We start from the raw sequence: 22888 nt of genomic DNA, 5'->3' as shown, positions 1-22888 counted from the left end.
TCTGGTGTCTGTTTTGTTTTTAGCAATGTTTAGCCATATTTGGCTAATCTAATTCAATCTCATCTAGCGATCTGAGTAAACTAGTGACCTTTTGAGATGAGAAACAGGACAGGAACTACGACAACCGTATAATGTCTCTTAGAAATGTCTGACATTCTGACACACCAGAACAGAGTAGTCTATAAACTTGTTGCTTGAGAGTTTACGCACATAGGGGAAACATTAGGAACACATAACATAAAAGGTGCCGGCATGACAAAGTACAGTGCCTTCAGAAAGTGTTCACACCCCTTGATCTTTTCCACATAGTTGTTATAGCCCAAATTTAAAATGAATTCAATTGAGATTTTGTTTTTATCACTTGCCTACACACAATACCCCATAACGTCGAAGTGGAATGTTTTTGTAAATTTGCCAAGTCCCATAAATTGCATAGACTTACTGTGTAATAAGTGTTTAACATGACTTAATGACTACCTCTTCCCTGTACCCCGCACATACAATTATCTGTAAGGTCCCGCAGTCGAGCAGTGAATTTCAAACACAGATTCAACCACAAAGACCAGGGAGGTTTTCCAATGCCTCAACAAGGGCACCTATTGGAAGATGGGGAACAATAAAAGCAGACATTGAATATCCCTTTGAGCATGGTGAAGTTATTAATTACACTTTGGATGGTGTATCAATCCACCCAGTCACTACAAAGATACAGGCGTCCTTCCTAACTCTGTTGCTGGAGAGGAAGAACACCACTCAGGTATTCACCATAAGGCCAATGGTGACTTTAAAACTGTTACAGAGTTGAATGGCTGTGATAGAAAACTGAGGTTAGATCAAATCAAATTTTATTTGTCACATACACATGGTTAGCAGATGTTAATGCGAGTGTAGCGAAATGCTTGTGCTTCTAGTTCCGACAATGCAGTAATAACCAACAAGTAATCTAACTAACAATTCCAAAACTACTGTCTTATACACAGTGTAAGGGGATAAAGAATATGTACATAAGGATATATGAATGAGTGATGGTACAGAGCAGCATAGGCAAGATACAGTAGATATCGAGTACAGTATATACAGTATATACACATTGGAGTTACATTAACAACCTAATTGACAGAGTGGAAAGAAGGAAGCCTGTACAGAACACAAAATATTCTAAAACAAGCATGCTGTTTGCAACAAGATAATACTGCAAAAATGTGGCAAAGCAATTCACTTTTAGTCCTGAATGAAAAGTGTTATGTTTAAGGCAAATCCAATACAACACATTACTGAGTACCACTGTCCATATTGTCAAGCATATTGGTGTCTGCATCATGTTATGGGTATGCTTGTAATTGTTAAGAACTGGGGAGTTTTCAGGATAAAAAAAAGAAATGAATGGAGCACAGTCAAAATCCCATAGGAAAACCTGGTTCAGTCTGCTTTCCACCAGACACTGGGGGATGAATTCAGCTTTCAACAGGACAATAACCTAAAACACAAGGCCAACTCTACACTGAAGTTGCTTACCAAGAAGACAGTGAATGGCCAAATTACAGTTTTGACTTAAATCTACTTGAAAATCTATGGCAAGATCTGAAAATGATTCTAGCAATGATCAACAACCAATTGGACAGAGCTTGAAGCATTTTTTAAAGAATATTGGGAAAATGTTGCACAATCCAGGTGTGGAAAGCTCTTAGAGACTTACCCAGAAAGACTAGTCGCTGCCAAAGGTGCTTCAACAAACTATTGACGCGGGTGTGAATACTTCTGTACACTGAACAAAAATATCAACGCAACATGTAAAGTGCTAGTCCCATATTTCATGAGTTTAAATAAAATGTTTCTCTCAAATGCATTTGTGCACAAATTTGTTTACGTCCCTGTTAGTGAGCATTTTATCCTTTGTCAAGATAATCCATCCACCTGACAAGTGTGGAATATCAAGAAGCTGATTAAACAGCATGATCATTACACAGGTACACTTTGTGCTGGGGACAATAAAAGGCACACTAACATGTGCAGTTTTGTCACACAACACAATGCCACAGATTGAGGGAGCGTGCAATTGGCATAATGACTGCAGGAATGTCCACCAGAGCTGTTGCTAGAGAATTGAATGTTAATTTCTCTATCAAAAGCCGCCTCTGTCATTTTAGATAATTTGGCAGTCCATGGTGGAGAGTTTGGAATCTGATTGATTGATTGCTTGTGTGAACAGGTGTCTTTTATACAGGTAACAAACTGAGATTAGGAGCACTTCCTTTAAGAGTGTGCTCCTAATCTCAGCTCGTTGCCTGTATAAAAGACATCTGGGAGCCAGAAATCTTTCTGATTGAGAGGGGGTCAAATACTTATTTCCCTCATTAAAATGCAAATCAATTTATAACATTTTTGACATGCGTTTTTCTGGATTTTTGTGTTATTCTGTCTCTCACTGTTCAAATAAACCTACCATTAAAATTATAGACGGATCATTTCTTTGTCAGTAGGCAAACGTACAAAATCAGCAGGGGATCAAATACTTTTTTCCCTCACTGTATCTTTGAAATTGTTGCATGTTGCGTTTGTTTTTGTTCAGAATAAATTAGATATTTCTTTATTTAATTGTCAATACATTTGCTCAAATGTTTTCACTTTGTCATGATGGGGAATTTCTTTCTAGATAGGTGAGAATTTTTTTTTACTTATCCATTTTTAATTCAGGCTGTAACAACAATATGTGGAATGAGTCAAGGGTATGAATACTTTCTGAAAGCTCTGTAGGGAATATTCAATTCAAATGTATTTATATAACCCTTCGTACATCAGCTGATATCTCAAAGTGCTGTACAGAAACCCAGCCTAAAACCCCAAACAGCAAGCAATGCAGGTGTAGAAGCACGGTGGCTAGGAAAAACTCCTTAGAAAGGCCAAAACCTAGGAAGAAACCTAGAGAGAAACCAGGCTATGTGGGGTGGCCAGTCCTCTTCTGGCTGTGCCGGGTAGAGATTATAACAGAACATGGCCAAGATGTTCAAATGTTCATAAATGACCAGCATGGTCCAATAATAATAAGGCAGAACTGTTGAAACTGGAGCAGCAGCACGGCCAGGTGGACTGGGGACAGCAAGGAGTCATCATGTCAGGTAGTCCTGAGGCATGGTCCTAGGGCTCAGGTCCTCCGAGAGAGAGAAAGAAAGAGAGAATTAGAGAGAGCACACTTAAATTCACACAGGACACCGAATAGGACAGGAGAAGTACTCCAGATGTAACAAACTGACCCTAGCCCCCCGACACATAAACTACTGCAGCATAAATACTGGAGGCTGAGACAGGAGGGGTCAGTAGACACTGTGGCCCCATCCGAGGACACCCGAGGACACCCCAGGACAGGGCCAAACAGGAAGGATATAACCCTGTATATAGCACAGCCCCCACACCACTAGAGGGATATCTTCAACCACCAACTTACCATCCTGAGACAAGGCCGAGTATAGCCCACAAAGATCTCCGCCACGGCACAACCCAAGGGGGGCGCCAACCCAGACAGGTTGATCACATCAGTGACTCAACCCACTCAAGTGACGCACCCCTCCTAGGGACGGTATGAAAGAGCCCCAGTAAGCCAGTGACTCAGCCCCTGTAATAGGGTTAGAGGCAGAGAATCCCAGTGGAAAGAGGGGAACCGGCCAGGCAGAGACAGCAAGGGCACTTCGTTGCTCCAGAGCCTTTCCGTTCACCTTCCCACTCCTGGGCCAGACTACACTCAATCATATGAACCACTGAAGAGATGAGTCTTCAGTAAAGACTTAAAGGTTGAGACCGAGTTTGCGTCTCTTACATGGGTAGGCAGACCATTCCATAAAAATGGAGCTCTGTAGGAGAATGCCCTGTCTTCAGCTGTTTGCTTAGAAATTCTAGGGACAATTAGGAGGCCTGCGTCTTGTGACCGTAGCGTACGTGTAGGTATGTACGGCAGGACCAAATCAGAGAGATAGGTAGGAGCAAGCCCATGTAATGCTTTGTAGGTTAGCAGTAAAACCTTGAAATCAGCCCTTGCCTTGACAGGAAGCCAGTGTAGGGAGACTAGCACTGGAGTAATATGATCAAATGTTTTGGTTCTTGTCAGGATTCTAGCAGCCGTATTTAGCACTAACTGAAGTTTATTTAGTGCTTTATCCGGGTAGCCGGAAAGTAGAGCATCGCAGTAGTCTAACCTAGAAGTGACAAAAGCATGGATACATTTTTCTGCATCATTTTTGGACAGAAAGTTTCTGATTTTTGCAATGTTACTTAGATGGAAAAAAGCTGTCCTTGAAATGGTCTTGATATGTTCTTCAAAGGAGAGATCAGGGTCCAGAGTAACGCCGAGGTCCTTCACAGTTTTATTTGAGACGACTGTACAACCATTAAGATTAATTGTCAGATTCAACAGAAGATCTCTTTGTTTCTTGGGACCTAGAACAAGCATCTCTGTTTTGTCCGAGTTTAAAAGTAGAAAAATATGGGTTTAACACTAAACTGAGGAGACTGCCAACACATAACTAGAGCAAGGAGCCATAGCATTTGGCATTATCATTAGCAAACTGAGGTCATGGATATACAAAGTGATATAATGTAGGGCAACAAGGATATAATATTTAGAACATTCTCTATACAGCAAAATAACTGTTTGTACTTATTTCATAACACAGCCACAGTGGTAGGTGCAAGGCTAGGGCCACACGTGGAATCACCAAGCGTGAATTGAACTGGTAGGTAGGAAGGAGCATGCAGCTTACATGGGGAAACAGGTGGGAGAAGTCAGCGGAGAGGTGATTAAGGGAGTGGGAACAGGTGTGGAGGGAAGGGGCGTGGCCTAGGCCCTAGGGTAATTGAAAACATTTGGAGTTCTTTGGGGGTGCATTGACCCTTCACAACATGCACACTTTAAATAATTTGTGCAACTTTTCCATGTAAATGTAGCAACAGTGCATCTTGGCACACACAATACAACCTTCCCATTTACGAAACATGTAAGTCTGCATGGTCACATGTATTCTGTTGATGTTTCATTATAGCACTAACCGAAAGAGAAACCAAACAGGAAGAGAGTTCAGTGGCAGTTTGTAGGGTCACAGGTTCATGGATCATCCCTGTTTAAGTGGAGTTAGTGTCTGCCTCCCTGAAGATTGGATAGTACATCTGGATGTAAGGGATTTCCTCCTCTTCTTCCGAAGAGGAGAGGCGAGAAGGATCGGAGGACCAATATGCAGCGTGGTAAGTGTCCATGGTTCTTTTAATAAGAAATACTACACATGAACTGATGACTGCCTTGCCTGGTTCACCAACTACTTTGCAGACAGAGTTCAGTGTGTCAAATCGGAGGGCATGCTGTCCGGTCCTCTGGCAGTCTCTATGGGGGTGCCACAGGGTTCAATTCTCGGGCCGACTCTTTTCTCTGTATATATCAATGATGTTGCTCTTGCTGCGGGCGATTCCCTGATCCACCTCTACGCAGACGACACCATTCTGTATACTTCCGGCCCGTCCTTGGACACTGTGCTATCTAACCTCCAAACGAGCTTCAATGCCATACAACACTCCTTCCGTGGCCTCCAACTGCTCTTAAACGCTAGTAAAACCAAATGCATGCTTTTCAACCGTTCGCTGCCTGCACTCACACGCCCGACTAGCATCACCACCCTGGATGGTTCCGACCTAGAATATGTGGACATCTATAAGTACCTAGGTGTCTGGCTAGACTGTAAACTCTCCTTCCAGACTCATATCAAACATCTCCAATCTAAAATCAAATCTAGAGTCGGCCTTCTATTCCGCAACAAAGCCTCCTTCACTCACGTCGCCAAACTTACCCTAGTAAAACTGACAATCCTACAGATCCTCGACTTCGGCGATGTCATCTACAAAAGCTTCCAACACTCTACTCAGCAAACTGGGTGCAGTTTATCACAGTGCCATCCTTATCTCAGTTCACTGGTCACGATGGCAACACCCACCAGTAGCACACGCTCCAGCAGGTGTATCTCACTGATCATCCCTAAAGCTAACACCTCATTTGGCCACCTTTCGTTCCAGTTCTCTGCTGCCTGTGACTGGAACGAATTGCAAAAATCGCTGAAGTTGGAGACTTTTATCTCCCTCACCAATTTCAAACATCTGCTATCTGAGCAGCTAACCGATAGCTGCAGCTGTACATAGTCTACTGGTAAATAGCCCACCCAATTTGACCTACCTCATCCCCATACTGTTTTTATTTATTTACTTTTCTGCTCTTTTGCACACCAATATCTCTACCTGTACATGACCATCTGATCATTTATCACTCCAGTGTTAATCTGCAAAATTGTAATTATTCGCCTACCTCATGTCTTTTGCACACAACGTATATAGACTTTTTTTTCTACTGTGTTATTGACTTGTTAATTGTTTACTCCATGTGTAACTCTGTGTTGTCTGTTCACACTGCTATGCTTTATCTTGGCCAGGTCGCAGTTGCAAATGAGAACTTGTTCTCAACTAGCCTACCTGGTTAAATAAAGGTAAAATAAAAAATAATAAAAACACGACTGAAATACAAAAACAATAAATGTGGAACGAACAAAGCCCCAAAAAGTACCGTGTGGTGAAAAACAGACACGGAAACAAACACCCACAAACAAACAGTGAAACCCAGGCTACCTAAGTATGATTCTCAATCAGAGACAACTAATGACACCTGCCTCTGATTGAGAACCATACTAGGCCGAAACATAGAAATCCCCAAATCATAGAAAAACAAACATAGACAAGTTTTTACAATTTAAAAATTTTAGCAACAACAACAAAAAGTCAAACAGAAATATGACATTTAACATAAGTATTCAGACCGTTTACTCAGTACTTTGTTGAATCATCTTTGGCAGTGATTACAGTATTGAGTCTTCTTCGATATGACGCTACAAGCTTGGCACACCTGTATTGGGGGAGTTTCGACCATTCTCTGCAGATCCTCTCAAGCTCTGTCAGGTTGGATGGTTTTCATCAAGGATCTCTCTGTACTCTCCTCCCTTCATCTTTCCCTCGATTCTGATTAGTCTCCCGGTGTCTGCCGCTGAAAAATATCCCCACAGCATGATGATCCCACCACCATGCTTCACCGTAAGGATGGTGCCAGGTTTCCTCCAGATGTGAAGCTTGGTACTCAGGCCAAAGACTTCAATCTTGGTTTCATCAGAACAGAGAATATTGTTTCTCATGGTCTGAGAGTCTTTAGGTAGCTTTTGGCAAACTCCAGGCGGACTGTCATATGCCTTTTACTGAGGAGTGGCTTCCATCTGGCCACTCTACCATAAAGACCTGATTGGTAGAGTGCTGCAGAGATGGAGCTCTGTCAGAGTGACCATTGGGTTCTTGGTCACCTCCCTGACCAAGGCCCTTCTCCCCTGATTGCTCAGTTTGGCCAGGTGGCCAGCTCTAGGAAGAGTCTTGGTTGTTCCAAACTTCTTCCATTTAAGAATGATGGAGGCCACTGTGTTCTTGGGGATCTTCAATGCTGCAGAAATGTTTTGGTACCCTTCCCCAGATCTGTGCTTCGACACAATCCTGTCTCGGAGCTCTACGGATAATTCCTTCGACCTCATGGCTTGGTTTTTGCTCTGACATGCACTGTCAACTGTGGGACCTTATATAGACAGATGTGCCTTTCAAAATCATGTCCAATCAATTGAATTTACCACAGGTGGACTCCAAGTTGTAGAAACATTCCAAGGATGATCAATGGAAACAGGATGCACCTGAGCTCAATTTCGAGTCTCATAGCAAAGGGTCTGAATACTTATGTAAATAAGGTATCTGTTTTTTAAATTTTGAATACATTTACACACAAAAAAATGTAATCCTGCTTTTGCTTTGTCATTATCGGGTATTGTGTGTAGATTGATGAGGGAAAAAAATATTTTATCAATTTTAGCATAAGGCTGTAAGTAACAAAATGTTTTAGGTTATTTGATTGACCATCCCTTCTCAGCCTTCTCTTGTGACACATCCTAAACACGTCACACGTGTTTCTGATGGTACAGTGAAACAGATGTGTATGCATATAGGATAACAGCTTCAAGGCATTGTAAGACCTTGGGTGTATTCACTAGGAACCAAACACCTCACAGCTAACCCACTTGACATGCACTGAGAAAGGACAAATATAAGCAACCCCCATTTTTAATTTGTGCAATATAAACTTGTTTTATTGCTTAATGTTTTCTGTTTGGAGTAAACTGTTTCTGTTGCAAAACGAATACACCTCGTTTTACAATGGAGGTGTCACGCAAATATTGTAGCCTACACCATGTGACAAGGACAGGTTACATAAATGCATGACATGGCCATCACATAGCCTACTTTGTGTGTGAGTGAGTGACAGAGAGGTAATTTTGTCATTGTGTAGTGATTTAATAACTTTTTCAAAAATGGAACCATCATATAAAGTCAAGTACGTTATCTAGGGCTTGGCAAACAGGACTTCATTAAAGTTACTCAACAGTTCAGTGTTTCCCAACCAGAGGTACTTGGCCTATCTACAGGGGGTACTTGAGGAGACTCTTGAGACCATAGGCTTACTGGTCAAATTTGCATGAGGGTGTACTTCAGACAGAGCAAAATATACTTATATATACAAAGTATATATAGGTTGGGAACCACTGCCCTATTTAAACCCATTTTAGAGACTCTTTAGAATGCATGTAGGCCTAAATTCATTGTCATCAAGAGCAGCCTTGTCAAAGTCCGACATACAGGAAACGATGCTGCATTCAAAACAACCGGGAACTGGGAAATCTCTGACTTCCAACTTCAGTGTGTTCAAGACAACTGGGAACTCAGGAAAAAAAAAACGAACTTCTATTGGGTAAAATCATTTTGAATCATCAAACTTGGAATTCTTAGTTGGAAACTGGCATATTTTTAGAGCTCTTACTTTTCCGGTCTTTCAGCTTTCCCAGTTGTAAAGTACCATAAACCCTAACCTTAACCCCTACCCTAACCTTAACCATTGGAAATGTCAACGTCAATAGGGTAGGGAGGGATGTCCTAAGGATGCTGGACAGCATGTATCATTTATATATATATATATATATATATATATATATATATATATATATATATATATATATATATGTGTTTTGTATTTTTTATTTTTCAAGTCAATACAGGAAGTACATGTGGGAACACAAGTATATATAAATTATATACAAAGAACAATTGGGCTAGGGGGTACAACATCACATTACACAAGGACCTTAAGAGACATACATACACATACATGCATACACTAACAGCTTTTTTGTTAGTAGAGTATTTAATTGTCTTAAAATATATTTCCATTTATTTTTGTAAGGTAAGAAAATGTGGTGTTTTGTTTGTAAATTTACATTTGTGAATATGAAATCTGTCCAAAAGAATAATGAAAGTAATTCTATAAAATTGTTTCAACTTATTTCTATCGTAGGTAAAGAATTCAGTAGATAAAGAATCCAAGCAGTACATCTCTCCACAATAGTGTCAAATATTCTTAAATTTGTACAATTATAAATCTACTGATGTCTTGCCACAGTTGCCTTACATGAATACAATGCCAAAAAAGATGCATCGCCGTTTCTGGGTGGTCATTACAAAAGGTACAATTTAAGTTGATGTTTTGCTTAAAGTTCTCCATATAGGAGTTGGCAGGATAATATTTATGAATTATTTTAAAGGAAACTTCTTTGATTTGTTTAACAAGTATGGATGTGGCAAAATCCAAACTTTTTCCCAACAGATATTATCAATAAAACCGTTTCAATAAGGCAGGACTAATAAGGTATAGTAGATACAACATCCTGCTGAAACAAGGTTCGTATCGCACTGTTGTTGAAAGGACCGAAAGAGAAACAAATCTTTCCTACTGATGAGTCAACAGGGTTAATAGAAAGTAGCTTCTGAGGGTCAGGTCTTGACACGTTCCTGAATAATAAAGCCATACCTTAGGGAATGGCGTCTAAAACAATCGCAAAATCTTTTAGCGTTACAGGAATCGTGTAAAGTGATAAGAATTCCTTATAACTAAGTAAAAACCCTCTGCATTTACAAGTTGGCTCACCAATAGGATATTATTTCGGAACCAATATTCTAAAATCAAATGAGTATTTTTATAGAATATATCCCGATTGTTCTATATATAATATCTGTGTGGGGGGAAATTATGCTTATAAATGAAGGACCATGACAAGAAAAACTGCCGATGAAAAGCAGAGTTTCACTGGAACTTTGTCAATATTATAATTGCAAACCAACATGAATTTACGGCCACCAAAAGTAGAGAAGACCGACATGATGAGGAATACAATTCCACATAGAAGTTGGTCTTCTTAGGAATTATTGATCCAATTGATCTTAAAAGTATTATTTAAGGTATTAAAGTCCCGAAAATTCAGCCCACCATACTCATGTGTTCAGTACAAGTTTTCCTAATGTAATGGTTACGGTTTCTCCACAGAAAGTTGAAAAACATCAGGTCTTACTCCTTGCTTATTTAACTGTCAAAAAATAAAATGAGCGCCATATGTTAGCCTAGAGATACCCTCAGCCTTGGTTATTAGAACTCTTCTTTTAAAAGATAAGTCCCTCTGTAGCCATTGATTTAGCTTCTTTGTTTTTTTAAATAAGAGGGTTAAAATTTAGTAACCCTCTAGACTTCTGATCCTTAGTAATGGTTATGCCTAAATAAGTAAGTTCTTCTTTCACCGGAACACCATAATATGAAGGTGTCGCACAATCTTTGACAGCCATGAGTTCACATTGATTAATGTTAAGATATAGACCCGATGCTTTGGAAAAGGACTGTATATCACATTGATCTATATGTGCATTTGGTTCGCGTCTTTCAGAAAGTGTAGTATCGTCAGCCAGCTGGCTTATAATTAGCACGGCTCGTGAGTCATGGGAAGTAGAGACCCGATGACGTCAACAGTTATTTGTTAAGCTATTTTCCCGTTTAGTCTTCCGGGATGTGATTGTGACGAGTTTACAGAATGCGTTTAAAAGAGGGTGAAGCGCTCAGTAAAGTCATTAGCTGCCAGCGACCAAAGCGAATGTAATTCCGCTCGTACTGGAATCCTAAACGTATTGCAGGGGGGTCAACTCCTAAGAAGCGGATGAAGAAACAGGTTTTGCTTATTTTCACATTCAGAGGACTTGTTAGAAAAGGGAAAAAGAGTAAAAAAAGAAAATGTCAAATTTCATATTACGGAAAGCCGAGCCCAAGGACGTGTCAGACATATTGCGACTCATAAAGGTAAACGGATGCGTGTATTCAACGATGTATGTATGTATGTATGTATGTATGTAGGTATGTGTTTAAATATCCGTAGCTTAAGTTATCACAGACAGCCTAAGCATATTTTTCAATATTATGACATTTGACTAACAACAATAATAAAATAAAAAAATCCCTATTATTTCAGGAACTTGCGAAATTCGAAAAAATGGAAGAGCAGGTCATCTTGACGGAGAAAGGTAACGTTAAGTCTACTGTGTGTGATGGCTGATTATTGTAAACATATCAAATGTTTCCCCAACAAATCAGAAGTCCCTGACTTTACAATTTACTTTCAGAACTACTAGAGGACGGCTTTGGGGATCATCCCTTCTACCACTGCGTCGTTGCAGAAGTTCCTGAGGATAAGCAGAGCTCAGACGGTAAATCATGTTGTAATCCTGTTTCACAGAATGTCAGTTCGTAAGGAAATAGTGCAAAGGTTTGACAATCAAGATTCCAAACATTTATGGCTAGTAAAAAAAAAGAACGGAAGCGCTGCTAAGGTACACAAGAGTACGTGTTGGTAGACACAACACAATGTCTGGGTAGTGTTGGTGGGCATTAACTCAAAGTGAATCGTGATTTGGAGTTTGGAATTTAATGTTCTCAATTCTCAGAGAACTCCTTTTAAATTCTCAGTGATATCATAACTAGGGCCCAAGTTTTTCCCTGACAATGAAAATCCCCTTCATCATAACACAAAAATATCATACTCAATAAGCCAAGTGGGATTTTGTCAGATCCTAGTAGTTTTACACAAACACTTACCTGTGGATGTTTTCACTGTTTTTTAGGATACACGGTCGTTGGGTTTGCCATGTACTACTTCACCTATGACCCCTGGATTGGGAAGCTTCTCTACTTAGAGGACTTCTATGTGATGAAGGAGTTCAGGGGTAAGTCTATGATGGTGTGTTACATTAAAGAAATAGGGTTGGTTATATTTGTCCTGTTTCACACATGTATAAGTGTGTGGTGTGTAATGGAACAGTGTTTTTTGCATATCCCACACCCCCTGAGACACCCTCGGAAAGGGAACGTCACAGCCAAGGATCAGCCATTATTTACAGCGACCTTGGCGGAATTAGGGCAGGGTTTCCCAAGCTCGGTCCTCGGGACCCCAAGGGGTGCACGTTTTGGTTTTTGCCCTAGCTGAATCAGCTGTGTAGTTAGGTCAAAATCAAAAACGTGCACCCCTTGGGGTCCCGAGGACCGAGTTTGGGAAACACTGGGTTAGGATTAAGTGCCTTGCTCAAGGGCAGATCGTTTGGTTTTTCACCTAGTCTGCTTGGGGATTCGAACTAGCAACCTTTCGGTTACTGGCCCAACGCTGGCAACTGATTCAGGGTCCTTGGATCCAGGGCTTAACTGACAATCTTTGATTCTGTTTTCTCAGGTTATGGTATTGGGTCAGATATCCTGAAGGTTCTGAGTGAGGTAAGTCTATAGGACTTTTTTGCAATCAATTTACTGAACACATAGATCAGTCCAGCCTATGGAAAACTCCCATCCTATAGCCAAGGTTATATGTTGACCCTGTCTAACTTTGTTTTAATGTCCTCCCTTCCTCAGACGGCAGTTAAGACTCGCTGCAGTAGCATGCACTTCATCGTAGCAGAGTGGAACAAGTCGTCCATAGAGTTCTACAAGCGGCGTGGAGCCTCAGACCTGTCCGATGAGGAGGGCTGGCGACTCTATGCGATTGATAAGGATGACCTGCTGAAGATTTCTGCAAAGAAACGATAAATTCAGCAAATGACCACTATCGGCAATGCCTTCCCTTTCGTTTGTTGATGTCAATGTTCTTTAAAAGAAATATGTATTTCAATAAATAAATAAAAAAACAGTTTGTTCAACTTCTTCCTGCAAGACCTGTTATACATCTGGGTGGTTTTGAAACTCAAAGTCAGTACGTTTCATTTACTAATGTATTATAATGGTTGATTGACCTTCCATAAACAAAAAGGAGAACTATCCTAGTCATGTGACCTTGTACTGGAACATAGATTTCAACATGACTCAGCATGTATAGATCGTTTATAACTGGCTCAACAATACTGTCTGGCTCAGAAGGAGAAGTGGGTGCTTGTTTATGGAAGGACAGACTTAACTGTCTTGTCAAACAATGTTTTTCTTCGCGTAGTAGTTCTCACATACGCTTAGGGTGCCTATGTACAAAACCTCTACAGTTTTCGGTGGCCTTTCATTTTAAAATCAACGCTGTCAATATAGATCGTACAATATAGATTTTATTCCGGTCTACATAAATACATTCAAATCACAAAGCTGAACCTTCAATGCATAAAGTTTAAAACTTCGTGATAGGTCCTGCCCCCTCCTGGGTAAATGCCAGAGAGAAAGGCTAGTGCAAAAGCTGGTCATTAGTCGCAAATGGGAGCGAGCCTAACCATGACTTATGGTAGTATACATTGGAAGGACCTGGGAAGACTGCTAATCTTGTTTTGTTGTCACGATCCTAGTATCACAACGTATCTGAAAAGAGAGAACTCATTGTTAGCCTTTTATCGACAAGACTTTGCTAGCATTAGCACCTGATATGAAAAGTACACTGGTTTGTTCTCTGATTTCCCCCCAAAATATCTTAAAGTTGGCATAAATGTTACTATAAAAGGATTTATAATGACTTGACAACATTTTGTGGCAAGTTATTTGGGTGTTACATAAGCCTGCAGGTTGACCACTAGGGCAATGATTAAAGTGTTGGGTGCTAGCAGGCTGTTATTGTGCGAAAATGTTCAGGTTTGTTGTACCTGCTGCGATCATGGTTTGGCCTCTGCAGCTCTTATCTGGTTTCTTCTGGTTTATTTTCCTCTGGTTTCTCTTTTTTCATTGGCTGTGGAAGGATTCATGGTAGCATGTGAAAATTCAGACTGGTCAACCCATTCCAAATAATCTGCATTGATCTGCACAGTAACTCTGTACCATCTCCATCCTCAGGATCAAACTAGTTTTTGACCTTACAAGATGAGCTCACCTTCGCCTCAACTGATTTGAACACCTTCTCTACGTTAACGTAGCCCTGCAGGGCAAAATCGTACAACGAGTCTCCTGTGTTCTGTGGGAAGGAGGGGAACCGATCAATCGGTTTAAGCAAAATAGTATACATTAAGAATCAAACATCACAGGATTAAGAATGACCCTACAACACCGTCTTATGTCTTGGTATGGAACAATATGCATTATCTCCCACACGAGTAGGTAAAAAAAAAAAAACACAACATCTTACATACAGTATTGACACGCTAACTCACCTTGGCGATTGATGCGGCTTGCTGAGGGTAGTACATAGTGTAGCCCACAGCCATCAGTCCTGTAGGATAGATCAGCTTCTTCACCCTGGAGCCTAGAAGACAGAGGAGAGAGGGTCACATAGACCATATTCAAGGAGATTAAAAACAAGAAAAGGAAGCCGGAGAGGGCAACAGGAAGCAGCAGTAGGTTTGAGATTTGTACCCCGGCCTTGTATGGTCTGGAGGCTACAGCTCTACCTCTAGATCAGCCTCTGGCACAGAGACTCAGAGTGCTTGCTTAGCACAAGGACAAGTGGATAAAACCCCTAAAACAATTGAGATCAAAAACAGGGTACTCTTCATCTAAACCCAAAACTTACACCCACTATTTACCTCTTGCAAGAAAGAGTCCAAGGATACCAGCAAAACCAATGACCCCAGCCCGGGGGTAGAATTCAGCAGGAGGGTTTTGCAGGAAAGTGAAAGTCTCTGAAATAACAGAAAGTGACTCTGTTACCAAACTGAAACGGACATTCTATCTGTACAAATGGGTGTACATTACAGTGTATGAGTAATGAGTCCACTTTATGTGTATCATGGGGTGTGTGTTCTCTTACCATTTCCTAATTGGATGGCACTTTCAACCTTGGGCTTCACTTGTCCAATGGCACCCTGAATCCCACAGGAGAAGAGGACAGTACAGTGAACACGTAACGTACATCAGCTCATGTCACCCAATCTCTGCACCTTCAGAGCCATTCAATAATGGATCAATGCTTATTTTTCATTGTTACAGAACAAGTTGACATTTAATAACGTGATAATATGGTATTTCACAGTAAATATGCTCTTGCTCAGTAATCTTCAATTCAAGTTAACTGTGTACTTGTGATTGCTTTATATTGTTTGTACTGTGATTGTTATAGTGGTAGTATAACTAGTGGTAGTGTAACAGGTGTAAAATATACTTTATGTATTTTACTGAAAATCTCTCATATTTATTTTCATTTATTATTTTATGGTTATTTTGATATGTATTACACTACTTTCAAGGATAAATTATTTTATTTATTTATTTTCGTCAGCATTAAAGTTTGCCTTGCATTTGTATCCATTCCATGCAGCCATTAAAAGAGAGACAACCGGCAGAATTGTGTCCAGAGCCTTCTCTTTCCTTCCACCTACACCTCACCAGAACACAACACAGAAAGGTACTGGTACAGAAACCGGTTACAGTAGGACTGCCACGCCCTTAGAACCCTCATACAGTTCTGTTTGCCTACGAAGAGACCTGTCTTTATTTACCCTGCAATAGAGTCAGAATTACCTACAATAAAAAGGTTTATTTGACTGTTTACAATCACGATTTGTAAATTGGGTTTTACAGCCTAAAGCACAGGTCAATTTGTCACCCAGTAGGGAGCTCTAGTTGAAACATCAACCAACAGCACTTTGTGTACCCTTGAAATGTTGCAAAGACATTCTGCACTGTAAAAGAGCAACTACCAATAAAGTTCCAACCACTGCACTTTACTGACAAACATGTGATGTATGTTAATGAGCTGCTTATCTCCTAACTGAGGGAGCCAATGGGACATGAGGTCAGATGGGTGACTTAGAAGCAGTGATCACAGCCACAAACAGAAGCTTCTAGAGCAAAAATGGAACAGCCTGGCCGAGCAAAAATGGAGAGGCTGAATGGGTTTGAAAAAAACATTTACAGAGTACTTTACCAGTCTTTTAGACATAACAACTAACCAGCTGAATCTCAATCCCTCTCTGTGAGTTTATGATGATTGTGTGTGTCATCAAAGCGCACAACAGAATGGTGTACGGTCTATACTCGATTTGATATTTTTATGAAAAAGTTTTAAAATCAGAGGTAAAGTTTGTATTGCTACAGATTCCGCGACCCGGTCAGCCGCAAGTTTGTGTTCCGGATTCCTGTTAAGTAGCAGTTAGATGCAAGCCATCGTGAAAACAGAGCAGGCTAACGGCTAACGCTAACAGAGCTAGCCCACCAGTGTTTTTAACCAACCCTGGGCACAAATCAAATCAAAGAGCAGCAGTAAAATAACAATAGCGTGGCCATATACCTGGGGCACCGGTACAGAGTCAATGTGCGGAGGCACCGGTTAGTCGAGGTAATTGAGGTAATATGTACATGTAGGTAGAGTTATTAAAGTGACTATGCATATAAAATAACAGAGTAGCAACAGCACAAAAGGGGGGGTGGGGTGGGGGCAATGCAAATAGTCTGGGTAGCCATGTGATTAGATTTGATTAGACTCCTGAACGAGTCTTATGGCTTGGGGGTAGAAGCGGTTTAGAAGCCCCTTGGACCTAGAATTGGCACTCCGGTACCGCTTGCCGTGCATTAGCAGAGAGAATAGTATGACTAAGGTGGCTGGAGTCTTTGACAATTTTTAGGGCCTTCCTTTCCCCAACAGACAGATGTTAAGCTCAACTCTGCGGCCCATGGGAGACGACACTCGCAAGGCGTAGGAGATCGGGGAAGAAGTCTGGCCACCCTTCATCTATTCGAGAAGATGTGATCCAGCTATCAAACAGCTTTTCCTCGCTTGAGACGGACCTACCAGCCCCGGGAATCAGCACGGATCCTGGGTGTATAGCAACAGCCAGCGGCCACCCAGTGAGATTTTGGCCTGCCCTAGATCTGTGGACCGACCAAGGTCTACTTTCACCCAGGAGTTTGTGTCCATGACATCAACTCCCTCCTGCCCACGGTTCTGGCCAACTACTCCAATATTGACACCATCATCACATGTAGGTTATAATGACCTTCGTTTTAGGCGATTTGAGGATCTGAGGGACTACAAAAAATGTTAAACACCCTCGCTAGCACAGGGAAGATAATAATTATCTCTGGCCACCTCCCTGCTACCGAAGGGGTTTGGAACGTTTCAGACGACTCTTTGCCCTGAACGAGTACCTGCAGACTATTTTTTAAATTTGTTGTGGGAGCAACCATCACTTTTTAAAAGAGACAGGATTCACCCTAACTGCAGGTTGTTGTTTTTTTACTAATGCTTTCAGCTGTAAGGACATTTCGTTTGGCGACTTTGGATCTTTTGAGCATCGTGCTATACTGTTTAAATGGCAGCCACCAGTGCTGGCCATAACGCTCTATTGGCCACCAAATCACTGCCCCACTTTCTTTACTGATTTATCTGAACTATTGTCTATTGTCCTTGAGAAAATCATTGTGGCCCTGGTTATTACCAAGGGGCTTTCTATTGACATACAGTGGTGCAAAAAAGTATTTAGTCAGCCACCAATTGTGCAAGTTCTCCCACTTAAAAAGATGAGAGAGGCCTGTAATTTTCATCATAGGTACACTTCAACTATGACAGACAAAATGAGAAAAAAAATCCAGAAAATCACATTGTAGGATTTTTTATGAATTTATTTGCAAATTATGGTGGAAAATAAGTATTTGGTCAATAACAAAAGTTTCTCAATACTTTGTTATATACCCTTTGTTGGCAATGACAGAGGTCAAACGTTTTCTGTAAGTCTTCACAAGGTTTTCACACACTGTTGCTGGTATTTTGGCCCATTCCTCCATGCAGATCTCCTCTAGAGCAGGGATGTTTTGGAGCTGTTGCTGGGCAACACAGACTTTCAACTCCCTCCAAAGATTTTCTATGGGGTTGAGATCTGGAGACTGGCTAGGCCACTCCAGGACCTTGAAATGCTTCTTACGAAGCCACTCCTTTGTTGCCCGGGCGGTGTGTTTGGGATCATTGTCATGCTGAAAGACCCAGCCACATTTAATCGTCAATGCCCTTGCTGATGGAAGGAGGTTTTCACTCAAAATCTCACGATACATGGCCCTATTCATTCTTTCCTTTACACGGATCAGTCGTCCTGGTCCCTTTGCAGAAAAACATGATGTTTCCACCCCCATATGCTTCACAGTAGGTATGGTGTTCTTTGGATGCAACTCAGCATTCTTTGTCCTCCAAACACGACGAGTTGAGTTTTTACCAAAAAGTTATATTTTGGTTTCATCTGACCATATGACATTCTCCCAATCTTCTCCTGGATCATCCAAATGCTCTCTAGCAAACTTCAGACGGGCCTGGACATGTACTGGCTTAAGCAGGGGGACACGTCTGGCACTGCAGGATTTGAGTCCCTGGCGGCGTAGTGTGTTACTGATGGTAGGCTTTGTTACTTTGGTCCCAGCTCTCTGCAGGTCATTCACTAGGTCCCTCAGTGTGGTACTGGGATTTTTGCTCACTGTTCTTGTGATCATTTTCACCCCACTGGGCAAGATCTTGCATGGAGCCCCAGATAGAGGGAGATTATTAGTGGTCTTGTATGTCTTCCATTTCCTAATAATTGCTCCCACAGTTGATTTCTTCAAACCAAGCTGCTTACCTATTGCAGATTCAGTCTTCCCAGCCTGGTGCAGGTCTACAATTTTGTTTCTGGTGTCCTTTGACAGCTCTTTGGTCTTGGCCATAGTGGAGTTTGGAGTGTGACTGTTTGAGGTTGTGGACAGGTGTCTTTTATACTGATAACAAGTTCAAACAGGTGCCATTAATACAGGTAACGAGTGGAGGACAGAGGAGCCTCTTAAAGAAGAAGTTACAGGTCTGTGAGAGCCAGAAGTCTTGCTTGTTTGTAGGTGACCAAATACTATTTTTCCACCATAATTTGCAAATAAATTCAATAAAAATCCTACAATGTGATTTTCTGGATTTTTTTCTCAAATTTTTCTGTCATAGTTGAAGTGTACCTATGATGAAAATTACAGGCCTCTCTCATCTTTTTAAGTGGGAGAACTTGCACAATTGGTGGCTGACTAAATACTTTTTTGCCCCACTGTATCCTCTATTGTTGATGTTGCTTTATCTGATCACCACTGTGGATTTTTCACTACCTTGTTGCCCATAGCACTGAACGCATTATTAAGAAACGCTATCTTACCTCTGAAGTTGCTACAGATTTGATTGAGTGTATGAACAATACTCCACCACCTATTCTGTCTTCCTCTTGTGATGATTAAGTTGAAAACCTTAATAGCAAATTAAGGACAACCATTGATGCCATAGCTCCAGTAAAGTTGAAAAAGGTCACATCCAAACGGAGATTCCCTTGGATGAGTGAGGAAACGAATCAATTAAGAAGTAATTGCAGAGCGGATGTGGAGAAAGTCAAAGTTGCACATCCATTATGATATTCTGAGAGAGCAACTTGGCATTTATAACAAGGCAATTAGAAATGCCAGACAGGCTCATTTTTATAACTTGATCACTATTAAATCAGAATAATTTGAGAGTGCTCTTCTTGACCATTAATGGCCTGATAAATCCTACCCCCCGCAAACCTATGTGAACTTTCCTCATCTAAATGTGATGAGTTTGCAGCATATTTCAAAGATAAGATAATCAATATTAGGCTGGGTATCAGTCAAGCAAGACCTGATGAGAAGTTTGATACAAAACTGTGGACATATTTTTATTTAACCTTTATTTTACTAGGTAAGTCAGTTAAGAACAAATTCGTATTTACAAAGACTGCCTACCCCAGTCAAACCCGGATGACGCTGGGCCAATTGTGCGCTGCCCTATGGGACTCCCAATCACGGTCGGTTGCGATACAGCCTTGAATCAAACCAGGGTCTGTAGTAGCACTGAGATGCAGCGCCTTAGACCAAAGCGCCACTCAGGAGCCCAAAAGAGATATCAAAACATTTTTAGTGTTGCTTTTCCTTCGGGTCTTTTTTAATTGTTCAGTTTGTCATTCATTTTTTGTATTTTTTTCATCTTATATTTGTTGTGCAGTAAATATTTCAGCTTTTATTTTCATTGTATTTTATTTGTTTTTCCCCCCCTGCAGAGCACATTATGTTGCATTCCATGTCTGAAATGCACTGTATAAATAAAGCTTGATTTGTTTTGATTTTAATCATGTGTGAGTGGCTATGGGGGAGTACCTGAACATTTTCCACTGCTGAATGGCTTGTTTGCTGAAAGGGGAGCAGATCATTGGCGTGATCACAGGGGCAGAAGCAGAGCAGCACAATCATGACTAACACTTCATTGGTGATAGACAAAAACATTTCAACACGTGCAATGATTATTGATTGCAGCATGGAATCAACAGTAAATGTTTACTGGCCATGATGAAACACTGTACAGATTTACCAGCCATTGTGAAACAGGATGTATAATAGCTCTAGACACAAAGGAATACCAGTAAATATTAACTGGTCTCTGGGAAAATAAGTACTGTTCATACTCAAAGAGAAAACAAAGACGAATTGATATTAGTGAGACCTACTGTGGTTAATATTTACCAGTCACAACTAATCACAGTACATCTTTGCAGGGGTGCATTGTAAAATAAGCAAAAGCAGCTGGGATGATACTGTAAAGCAGGGCATAAACATTTCACATTACAGTGGCCATGTGAAGGTATTTTGGAGTGAGGATGGGGTATCAGACATTATGAATCTTGCCTGGAGTTGCATATCTAAACAAACACCCAACAACTGTCCTTATTTTTCAGGTAGAAAAGACTGTTCCTAAAAGAGGAAAGAATTACTATCACCCAGTAGCTCACAGGTGAGTAGGGTTATCAATGTACCTGACACCAAGTGGTGTAGGGCTCTGCCAGTTTCCTTAGAGTGGTAACACCTTGCTCCAAGTGCCCTATCTCCGGCTCCACATAGCGGAACTTCTGCTGCGGTATAGTGTAGAGGGAGAGCTGTAACAAACAATATGGGTCAGTTACCTCATCCCAATGTGGGCTTGCCTCAGATTGGATGTATGCTGAAAGACTTCAGAAAGTGTGATCGTGCGCACAATGCGGTACCTCATCTGTATTTAAGGTGACATTTGGATTGTCCTTGGTGGCAGCAAACACAGTCCCTGAAATCAGGCATAGGGTTCCAGGCACAGCAGCCACACCTGCTACCTGGGAAGACACAGGATGACTGGGACATCAATGGGGCATTTCCATCTGAGACTTAACCCACACCAGTGTTGTGGCCAGCGTTTATGTTAACGTAAGCTCAAGTGTTATTTTTCGGGAACTGTGTTTGACACAAGACTTGGGGTGAGTGGAATCAACAACCTCTGCATCATCAAGACAGTTGCTTTGTGAGAAGGTGTTAACCGTGGAACGTGTAAACCCATGTTCACAGTTAGCCATTGTTATTTAAAATGCCAACTGAAAAGTACCAAGCACAGTCAAAGCAGTTCCACTGAGCCTTTTTGGTAAAACACTGGGGTAAGTCTCAGGTGTACATTTGCAGTTCGGTCTACACCTTCTCACGCGAAGATGGTAGGTCTCGCTGTGAGTAACGTGAATCGAGTCAGCCAGGCTATTACCTAGTGATGCCATCACAATGTTGGAAATTTCACCTGTCAAGCAGTACATTCACACCTGGAAACACCAAAAGAGTAGAAGCTAGAAGTTGTAATGGAATTGAGAATTGTGGCCCTTAAGTCTTACAGAAGATCAATGTCGCCATCTAGTGTAAAAAAAAAAGAGTATATTGTTCATCCCATTAAGTAGGCATGTGACAATACCGGTATATCGAGTGTCTGTCTAGTTCATGAACTTCTAGCCTAAAGCAGTGGTTCTCAAACGTTTTCGGTTACTGTACCACCAACTGAATGGTGTTCTGCCCAGAGTACCCCTTCATATGCTCTCATGAGTCTCCTCAAGTACCCCGTGGATAGACCAAGTAAGGACCTACAGAGTGTGGTAAACTCAGCCCGAACGCGTGTGAAAAACTAGCTGAGTTTTCTTACTTTCGACTTTAGTTGGCTATGCATGAGTGACAAGAGACAGCTACCTCAGAGCGCCAGAAACTCTAAGTATCAGTATGAATGACTCCGACACAATGAAGAAAAATATATACTGTGTTATGCATTTAAAGCAATGCCCTTGATAATCATGGTGTCTTGCTCGCTGTCCTTACGCCCTCTGTGCTTCACCGGGGGATCGATTCCCCTTAATTTTATTGAAACAGATCGCTATTCAACTAAAACAGTAAATTAATAAAACACATAATTCAGTGTGGACTGAATCGGAAATAAATTAATTTCCTAACATTAAGTTATTACGTAGTAACATAAAGTTTCTATTCTCACCTTGTACATGATCCTTTTTTTTGTTTTACCGTGCCAAGCTTCGAGTACTTACGGTGTCCGAAAGGGAACATGCTGCGCCTCAGGTCGCATTCCAATCCGAAACTCGCTATCTTCCCTCAGCTCTTCATCTCATAGGCCGGTGTTCTCATAATAAGGCCGATGACTAACCAGATAATTACTTGATAATAAACTATTTGTTA

At 41.1% G+C, this 22888-nt stretch overlaps 2 protein-coding genes across 3 annotated transcripts; one reads left to right on the top strand and one right to left on the bottom strand.

The window, feature by feature from the left end:
* Positions 1-10993: 10993 nt before the first annotated feature.
* sat1a.2 (spermidine/spermine N1-acetyltransferase 1a, duplicate 2) lies at positions 10994-13162 on the top strand. Its single transcript, XM_020463942.2, has 6 exons — positions 10994-11278; positions 11448-11499; positions 11599-11682; positions 12097-12198; positions 12699-12739; positions 12875-13162. The coding sequence occupies exons 1-6, from the start codon at positions 11213-11215 to the stop codon at positions 13046-13048; spliced, it is 519 nt and encodes a 172-aa protein (XP_020319531.1). The 5' UTR covers positions 10994-11212; the 3' UTR covers positions 13049-13162.
* A 369-nt stretch (positions 13163-13531) lies between these two features.
* Positions 13532-22802, bottom strand: apooa (apolipoprotein O, a). Of its 2 annotated transcripts, XM_020463939.2 has the most exons (10): positions 22689-22802; positions 21403-21504; positions 21175-21294; positions 20522-20554; positions 15171-15225; positions 14947-15042; positions 14575-14666; positions 14298-14378; positions 14074-14156; positions 13532-13795 (listed from the first exon to the last, which is right to left on the bottom strand). In XM_020463939.2, exons 1-9 carry the CDS (start codon positions 22695-22697, stop codon positions 14106-14108), a joined length of 639 nt encoding a protein of 212 aa, XP_020319528.1. In that variant the 5' UTR covers positions 22698-22802; the 3' UTR covers positions 13532-13795; positions 14074-14105. The 2 variants fall into 2 exon arrangements, with proteins under 2 accessions (XP_020319528.1, XP_020319530.1); XM_020463941.2 differs by lacking the exon at positions 20522-20554.
* Positions 22803-22888: the final 86 nt, after the last annotated feature.

Source organism: Oncorhynchus kisutch, linkage group LG28, assembly GCF_002021735.2.
Source record: "Oncorhynchus kisutch isolate 150728-3 linkage group LG28, Okis_V2, whole genome shotgun sequence".
NCBI classification, from domain to species: domain Eukaryota; kingdom Metazoa; phylum Chordata; class Actinopteri; order Salmoniformes; family Salmonidae; genus Oncorhynchus; species Oncorhynchus kisutch.
The sequence above is the reverse complement of the archived record's forward strand: the minus strand, read 5'-3'. Positions and strand labels throughout refer to the sequence as shown.